The sequence below is a fragment of the Pteropus medius genome, unplaced genomic scaffold, assembly GCF_902729225.1.
Source record: "Pteropus medius unplaced genomic scaffold, Ma_sr-lr_union100, whole genome shotgun sequence".
Classification (NCBI taxonomy): Eukaryota; Metazoa; Chordata; class Mammalia; order Chiroptera; family Pteropodidae; genus Pteropus; species Pteropus medius.
Genome location: NW_024355489.1, coordinates 23,761 through 32,300, shown reverse-complemented (window position 1 = coordinate 32,300; position 8,540 = coordinate 23,761). Strand labels below are relative to the sequence as shown.

General features: G+C 55.9%; 1 protein-coding gene and 1 pseudogene across 1 annotated transcript; one reads left to right on the top strand and one right to left on the bottom strand.

Annotated features, from left to right (window-relative positions):
• Positions 1 to 973: 973 nt before the first annotated feature.
• On the top strand, positions 974 to 2,255 carry LOC120599591 (melanoma-associated antigen 8-like; annotated as a pseudogene).
• Positions 2,256 to 7,223: 4,968 nt separating this feature from the next.
• Positions 7,224 to 8,517, bottom strand: LOC120599588 (melanoma-associated antigen 8-like; the record flags this gene model as incomplete). Its single annotated transcript, XM_039858659.1, has 1 exon — positions 7,224 to 8,517. A coding segment is annotated over one exon (807 nt), but the record flags the coding sequence as incomplete, so codon positions are not given.
• Positions 8,518 to 8,540: the final 23 nt, after the last annotated feature.

Below are 8,540 nucleotides of genomic sequence, written 5' to 3'. Positions count from 1 at the left end.
AGGTCCTCAGAGAGGCGGGCCCAAGACCTTGTGGGAGCAAAGTGAGGACCCTCAGAGAGGACCGAGGTGTATCGATACCCAGAACAGAAGAGAACCAACAGAAGACCACGCCCGCTGGTCGCCCCTGGGAGACCGCATGTCGAGTTTATCCCCAGGTGGCATTTCTCGACTTCCCCGTCTGGGTCTGAGAATGACTGGGGTGTTGGTATAAGGAACAGGGCCTCAGGTTGCAGGATGGGAGAGCCCAGGTCCCCCTGGGAGTCAAGGTGAGGACCAGGAGGGAAGAGGGAGTGTAACCCAAACTCCAGACCTACAGGGGGCCCCGCAGAATCCCGGTCTGCCCCTACTGTCAGCCCTGGGAAACCCAGGAGGCCTGTCAGGTTGAACCCTTCCTCATTCCCAGAAGGGTGGTCTCAAGGAGGGGAGGACCTTAGTCTGAGGGTCTGGACCCAGGTCAACTGGTGCAGGTTCCCAGGCCCAGGCAGTTCACAGTGAGAACTGAGTGGGTCCCCCACAGCGGGACACCTGAGCCTTGGCCTGCCGAGCCCTTGTCGTCATGGATGGGGAGACCTGGCATGGGTGGGTGGATGGCTCCCCTCACTTCCTCTTGCAGAGTCTTATGGAGATGGAGCCTTGGAGATGAAGCTGAAGGAAGGTGGCCTCAGGTCAACAGATGGAGTTGTCCCAGTCACAGCAGAGTGACAAGATGAAGACTGCGTGGAACCGTCCCATCCCAGGACAGATGGAACTCATAGAGTATGGTGACACAGTGGTGTCCCTGGTGAAACCTGTTAGACCCTGGGAAAGTTTGGCCAGATGTGGGGCCATCGCCTGATTTCCTGGGCAGTCTCGGGTGTATGCGGTCTTGTTCTGCGTGTTTCGTCTCAGGCCAGCAGAGGGGGTTAATCAGGCCCTGCCAGGGTCAGATGAGGACGCTGAGTGAGCGTGGAACAGACAAGAGCTCACGGCACCCATGACGCCCAACCACGCCGTCAGTGTCTGGTCCTCGGACTGTGCTGGCTGCACCCTGAGGAGCTGTCTCACTTCCTCCTCAGGATCTTACGGGCAAGGCTGTCGAGGTGAGATCCCTGTGAGGCCCAAGAGAACACGAGTAAGGTACCTTTTTCAGAGACGCCTAGGGTGCGTTTCTCAGCCGAGGCCGCTGACAGTGATTCTCTCCCCCAGGCCCGTGGGTCCCTATCACCCACCTTCTGCCCACACTCTTGTTGCAGCCTAACACCAGTCACCACGCCTCTCGGTCCAATGGATGAGCTCCCCAAGCTTGGGGAAGGCCATCAGGACCCAAGAGAGAAGCACGGCCTGCTGGAGTCGCAGCTGTTCAGAGATGAGGTGACGGAGGGGGCCGTGGCCTTCCCGTCCTCCTCACCCATATCTTCCACGCCCTCTGTCCTGTTCCCCGACGTCCTGGAGGAGGTGGGTGGTGCTGCGACACAGAGCCCTCCCCAGAGCCCTGAGGGTGCCTGTCCTTCTCCCCCTGCTACGGCTACCGCTCCATGGAGCCAATCTGAAGATGAGGGCTCCAGCAGCCAAGATGAGGAGCGGCCAAGATGAGGAGGGGCCAAGCAGCGGCGAGGACTCCGAAGATGCCGAGTCCTCGCTCCAAGGCGCCTTAAATTTGAAGATAACCGACCTGGTGGTCTTCCTGCTCCTGAAGTATCGCATCAAGGAGCCAAGCGCAAAGGCGGAAATACTGAGTTGGGTCATCAGAGTACCGAGACTACTTCTCTGTGATCTTCGGCCTAGCCTCTGAGACCCTGCAGCCGGTCTTTGGAATCGATGTGAAGAAAGTGGATGCCAGAGACCACTCCTATGTCCCGGTCACCACCCTGGGCCTCACCTACGATGGGATGGTGAGCGATGGGAACAGCATGCCCAAGACCGGCCTCCTGGTCATGCTGCTCGGCTTGATCCTCCTGGAGGGCGACTGTGCCCTCGAGGAGGACATATGGGAAGCGCCGGGGGACATGGAGGTGTATGCTGGCAGGGTGCATGGCATCTATGTGGAGCCCAGGGAGCTCATCACCAATGTTTGGGTGCGGGATCAATATGTGGTGTACCGACAGGTTGCCAACAGCTGTCCTGCTCGCTACGAGTTCTTGCGGGGTCCCAGGGCCCACACTGAATCCAGCAAGTGGAAGGGCATGGATTATTTGCTCAAAGTCTGTACAAGGGACCCCAGTTCCCTCCCATCCCCGTCCGAAGAGGTCGACAGCGATGAGGAAGTGGGAGCCTGAGTCACAGTTGCAGCCAGGCACGTTTCAGGCCCACATGCGGTATCTTTTCCTGCTGGGCGTGAAGCGAGGCCAGTTCTCTCTGTGTTTGAGGAGACAGCCGTCAGCGTTCTAGCTAGCGAGGGCCGGGTGCGGGAATACGGGCCGTCACATCTTTAAATTTCTGTGATGACTGAGAGAGTGACCTTTTGTTTCCTTTAGGAAGTTTTCAACGGTTCCTTTTAATAGAAAACTTTAATAACCTCAGAATCTATTTGTGCACGACCTTGACCATACATGTATTTGCACTAACCCCTGGAAGAGTGAGAGTTTTGCTTTTGTGTCACACGCGTTGGGACACCTTCCATCCTAGCTTGTGATCCTGAACTAGATCACATGGCACTGGAACAGGATTTCTTTGAAAATGTGGAAGAACTTAGCAGTACAATAGAGGTAGTCAAGAATTAGAGAAGTGAAGTAAAATTTTGTTAATTCTTGCTGTTTATCCCTTTCGCCTGTCATTTTATGAACTAAATCATGCATGTCTACCTGAGATTGCTTGGTTCATTTCAGAAACTTGGAGACATTTGACCCGAATGAAGAATACCCCTGCTCAGTTTACTGAGCCTCTCCTCTGAAAGGCCCTGTGTTAGTGGTGGGGGCGAAAGAGGAGGGAAACTGAGTCCAGGGCTCAGGCGACCTGCGCCGCTCCCAGCTGAAAGGCCGACACAGGAGTCGGGTTAAGTAGAGTCAGCGTTCATTAGAGGGTCGCAACTCCCATAGACACGGTTGGCTCTCGCTCCAAAAGCCCGACTCCCCGGGACCTTTGGGAGCCCCGATCATATAAGGAAAGCAGCAGTCACAGAAACTAGGGGAGTGGGCATGGCCAAGGCCATCTAGCTTGTCCTTTCAGCCCAGGCTAGTTTCCTAGGCCACCTGGAGTGCAGGCGAGAGAAACTGGGTGTCCGGTCGTGGAATCGGCGGCTGCGTCATCCCGTGACCTTGCTCCTTGGCAAAACTAGCTCATCAGGGGAGTAACTGACGGCCCCAGCAAGGGGAGCAAATTCTGCTGCTTAATTACAGGAGCAGATAGCAGTTTAGAGAATGACAGACCAACCGCCTTCGCAAGCGGAGCAGGCAGATAATGTCCGTGGGAATGTCCGAGAAGCATACAGTGCCCATGGGAACAGCGGAAACGTCCTTGGGAGCAGGCATTGCCCACAGAGTCCTTTGTTCATTGCGTTCCTTGGGGCAGATGAGCAGGAGGCCCTTCCTATCTTCTGAGTACCTGGAGGGGCTATGCTTGAGTCGACACTGTATTCGACCCCGACATAACTCCTTTATTTCACATTCTTTGTGTCAGTCTTCCGGACAGGGGTTCTTTGTATCAGGGCCTTCTTCGGGGACACTGGGATAAGGGGGACACATTCGCCCATAGAATGATCATAGAGGACTCGCAGTCATACAAAGGAAGGTGCCGAGGTGTCCCCTAAGTCCTACGGAACAAGCAAAAGAAGGGGAGAGGCGCTGGGGCTCCAGGGGAGAGCACTCAGGTGTAACTCGCCTGAGCCAGGGCTGTTTGCGGCTTTGGGATGCACTGCAAAGGAGATAACTGCACAGCCTCAGGACACCCCCGACTCCCTGCTGCTGCTCAGGGTCCTCAGTAAAACTAAACCTTCGGAATACACGGCTTCCAAAAGCTCAGTCTGCCGAACAGACAGCATGAGAAAGGGGGTTTCTCCTCTGACCCTCCCCTATGGTCTCGGGTGCTGCAGATGACCGTCTAGCATCTGTCCTGAGACAGCTGCATTCTCTGCCAGGGCCGTGAGGACCTTCGGAGTGAGGACTGAGGGGTCCACCCCAGGCCAAGGTCTAATTCAGCCTCCCATTTCATGTCAGGTCAAAGACAGCAGCCCCTACGTGGGGCCTGCCTCCAGCTGGAGCCTGGCACGGTAGGTCTCCCAAGTGGCCTTGTCAGAACAGAAGCGTCATGGTGCCTTCCTCTGCACAAAGACTTTTGGCATCACCCAGAGGGAAAGAAGCACCCCAACGCTAGGGCTCGGCCAGGAAGACCACATGGCGCCAGCCCCGTGGACTCACAGCTCCGCCCACCCCAGGCCTACTTGCAGTTGGGCAGGTGGTCTGTCTCCTTGGGCCTCTGTGACTCAGCTCAAGAGGCCCAGGAGCCACCTGCCACCTACCTGCATCCATGCGGCCTGGCACACAGTTGGTGCTCAAGGAGCACTCCTGAAATGAGGGCAGGAGTCAGACCATCCCGAGACCCTTGAGTAAGCATTTCTCCCTACCCTGTGGTCTTTCCTTTAGAAGGTTCTAGTAGCTGCAGACATTATCTGTGGGCACTCACACTCCCCTGTGCCTACCAGAATCTTCCGGGTCATTGAAGCACTGATGCTGTTCCTGGCTGTCAAAGGACGGCACTGAGTGACATCACAAGGCCTGGGGATCACTAGGGTCGATCTGGGAAAAGACACAGCCAGGCTGCCTAACGTTTTAGGGTCTTACGCAAACATCCAGGAGCAGCTTCCTACTCAATATGCAGGCAAAATCACCTCCTCGGGGACATAATCCCTCTTCTGGCTGCTCTCCGGAGGAAATGCAAAAGAGGTAGTTGAAATATCATAGGGAAAATGAGGTTTGGGCTTGGCAATGAGTAAGTCGAGGCGTTTCACACCCTGAAAGAGGTTGCGTGAGCAAGGATGGCTCCGAAATAACCACGTGGAGGGCAGACCCTCCCATTCCAAGCCATGCCGGGGAGAATTCGGAATGTGGCCCCAGCCCCCCAGGAAACATGCACGTGGGAGGCCACAGGCCGGGCCCGGTGCAGGGTGCTTCCCTTGGTATTCAGTACACCACGGGGGCAACAGTTCCCTGCCAGAGCTCTGAAGTGTGGAGTTCCAAGTGAGTATTGGGACTGGAGGAGGTCTGGGCGCCTCCCGCAGGGCCAACTCCCACAGCCCAATGTATTCTCCCTGCCCCAGTGCAGGAGGCCTGAGCCTCACCCCAGTCAGGGAGAGAACAACTTAGACCATGTTTGCGCAATCCTGCCGTGTGAGGCGGTCCATCGTCTATAACACATTCGCGGCACGAAAGATAAACCGCAGCAGTCAGTGTACACCGGGATCGGAATGCGTACGCTGCTTCAGCATCTTCACCCTCTGGGGAAGGTACGTCTCAGACACGCGGCGGCACTGGCCATGCCGTCTCAGCACTCAATTTGGGCATGCATTTTGCACACAGGTCACGTCCCGTATACACGCGCCACCTCTCCGAACTTGAACTATTACTGTGCCCGTGTTGCAGGTTAAGAAATCGAGGCGTGGAGAGTTCACGTGATTTGCTCGGCTTTGGAGCAGCGGAAGTCTCCGCCAAACGGAGCTGCATGTGGTCAGCGCCCTGGCCCTGCACCGGTCTGGGCGTCTCCCCCACAATCAAGGCGGTTCCAGCTGTCTTCCGTGGTGACCTAATGCCTGACGCCTCAGGCCCCATGATTCACGGACCGCAGGAAGCCACGCGGCAAGGTCAGCAAGTGTCTGACACTCGACCCGACCCTACCACTTGGCCTCCGAAAGCACCGTCAGGTCCCCTTCTGTCCTGAGCTGAAGACCAGTTCCCTGGAGAAGAAGACGTGTTTCGACAGGACTGTGTGAGGGTAGAGAAGGTTCCGCTAGGATGTGGCTGATGGAGGTGTGGATCTCAGAAGCCTGCTCTAGTTTCTGGCATGGGCCTAATGCTCCCATTTACCTCTCCAGTCTGGTCCCTTCCCCCTCCCCGCCAGCTGGTTGGATGGCCCGACGTTGTCCTGTGGCTCAAGCTGCTAGGCAGGCAGAACGTCAGGCACAGGCCCGCCAGCAGTTCACAGCACAGTGCCTCCGGGCCCGTGACTCTCATGCGTCCACACTGGGTGAGGGTCTGTGGGGCCCTTTTGGACAGAACGTCTGTCTCCGTGCAGGGCAAACATGGCTTTGCCTCTGATTCTGCCTTGTGGACGTTCCTTGGCATCACACCCTGCATACTGCATACTGACTCTGCCTTGTGGACATGCCTTGGCATCACAGCCCAGCCCGATTCCTGTGCCCACCCACAGCTCGGGGACCAAGGACGGGGGAGATCCGGGACCAATTCCTTGCTCCCGGTGCTCCCAGGACAGCTGCCAGGGGATTTTTCCACACAGGAGGGCAAGCGACAATCAGGCAGAAGGTCAGCTCCTTGCCAAGGAGGCTGGAGCTCAGGGCGAGCTCTTAACCCCGCTGTGCAATGGGACTTTTCTGGGGAGTACGGCCATGCCTGAGTCCCAACGCACCAGCCACTTAGGGAAGAGTGCCTGTCCAGTGACTCATTCCCTCAAGGAAGGGGACCTCGATTTCTCAGGAAATCCTTGCGATGATGGGGATAAAACACCTTGTTCTCGGTGTTCGAACGTACTGGGAAAAACCTGCGGGATGCTAGCTCCCTGTTACAGGCGGACATTTCTCCATGATCCAAAGGCACTTCTCAGAGCGATTCCATTTCAGACACTCCTCTCAAACCCAAGATACACACCATCTGTCCAGTCTGGCAGACGCCACCTCCCAGTTTCATTATAAACAACCCCCCATGAGAAAAGCACGCCATCCCAAAAGCCCCAAACTGCCCTGGCTCGGCCCATTTACACTGGAGTGCTCGCCCCTGGAGGCCTACCACATCTCCCCTTCTTTGGCTTGTTCTAGAGGACTTAGGGGGCACCTCGGCACCTTCCTTATAACGCTGCAGGCCCTACACAATCGCTCTGTGCGGGGGTCTCTCCTGCTTATCCTAGTCTCCCCACCACCGGCACAGGGCCTTCCAGAGGACAGGGGCTCAGTGAAAGTCTGGGGAATAAATGAACCTCTGAGCCCGCGTCTTCTCTGTTCCCGTGAAATGCCTCCCACTTTCTGGAACGAACCAAGCAGATCCAGCTATATACAATTGTTTCACAGAATGGCGGACGAGAAAAGAGAAGATGCAGGAATTAACAAGGTTTTACTTTTATTTCCGTACTTCTTGACCACCTTGGATTTACTAGTGAGTTCTTTCACATGTCCATGAAAACCCTGTTCCAGTGCCATGTGATCTAGTCCAGGATCACAAACTAGGATGGAAGGTGTCTCAATTTGTGTTACACAATCGCAAAACTCTCACTCTTGGACAGGTTAGTGAAAATGTATGGTCATGTATGGTCAACGTCACGCACAAACTTAGATGCCATTCATTTTAAACCTTGTATTGAAAGGGATGACATTTGAACAATTCTTAAAGGTAAGAAGGATGTATTTCTAAATCATCATGGGAGCCAAGGATAATACTACAACTCGTTCCCCTAATTTGCGCTGGCCCCAGAGGCTCTCTCCTCAAACACAGACTGAAAAATAGGCCTCGCTTCATGCCCAGCAGGAGAAGATGCCGGACGTGGGCCTGAAAGGTGCCTGTCTGCAAGTGGGGCTCAGGCCTCTTCTTCCTCATGGCGCTGAGCCACTTCAGGCAGAGGATTCTTACTTTTGAGGTTGAGCAAATACTCTAGAACCTTCGGCTTGCTGGTTTCTGCGTGGGCCCTGGGGCCCCACAGGAACTCGTAGCGAGCAGGATCGCTGTTGGCAACCTGCCGGTACACCACATACTGTTCCCGCACCCAAACACTGGTGATGAGCTCCCTGGGCTCCCCATAGATGCAATGCTCCCTTCCATCATACAGCCCCATGACATTCAGGGATTTCCAGACTTCCTCCTCAGGGGCACAGTCGCCCTCCAGGAGGATCAAGCACAGGAACGTGACCAGGAGGCCCGTGTTGGGAATGCAGTGCCCACCGTCGTAGGTGAGGCCCAGAGTGGTGCCCAGGAAATAAATGTTGTTGCTGGGGTCGACTTCCTCCACCTCAATGCCAAAGAGCAGCCTCAGGCACCGCGAGGCTCGGCTCAAGATCTCAGGGAAGTGGTCCTGGTGCTCCTTGTTGACGCGACTCAGCATTTCTGACCTGGTGGCCGGCTCCTTTGTGCGATACTTTAGGAGAAGGAACACCACCAGGTCGCCCATCTTCAAATGCAGTGCCTCTTTCTGGGAGGACTCGGCATCTTCGGGGTCCTCCCCGGTGCTCCTCCCCGCCTCATCTTCGTTACTGGGGCACTCTTTCTTGGGTTGGCTCAACGGAACGGCCTCCCTGGCAGCGGGGGAAGGACAGGCACCCTCTGGGCTCTGGGGAGGACTAGATGCCACCCCAGCAGCAACTTCCTCTAGGCTGTCAGACAGGGCAGAGGAAAAGGAAGATAAGGAGGAAG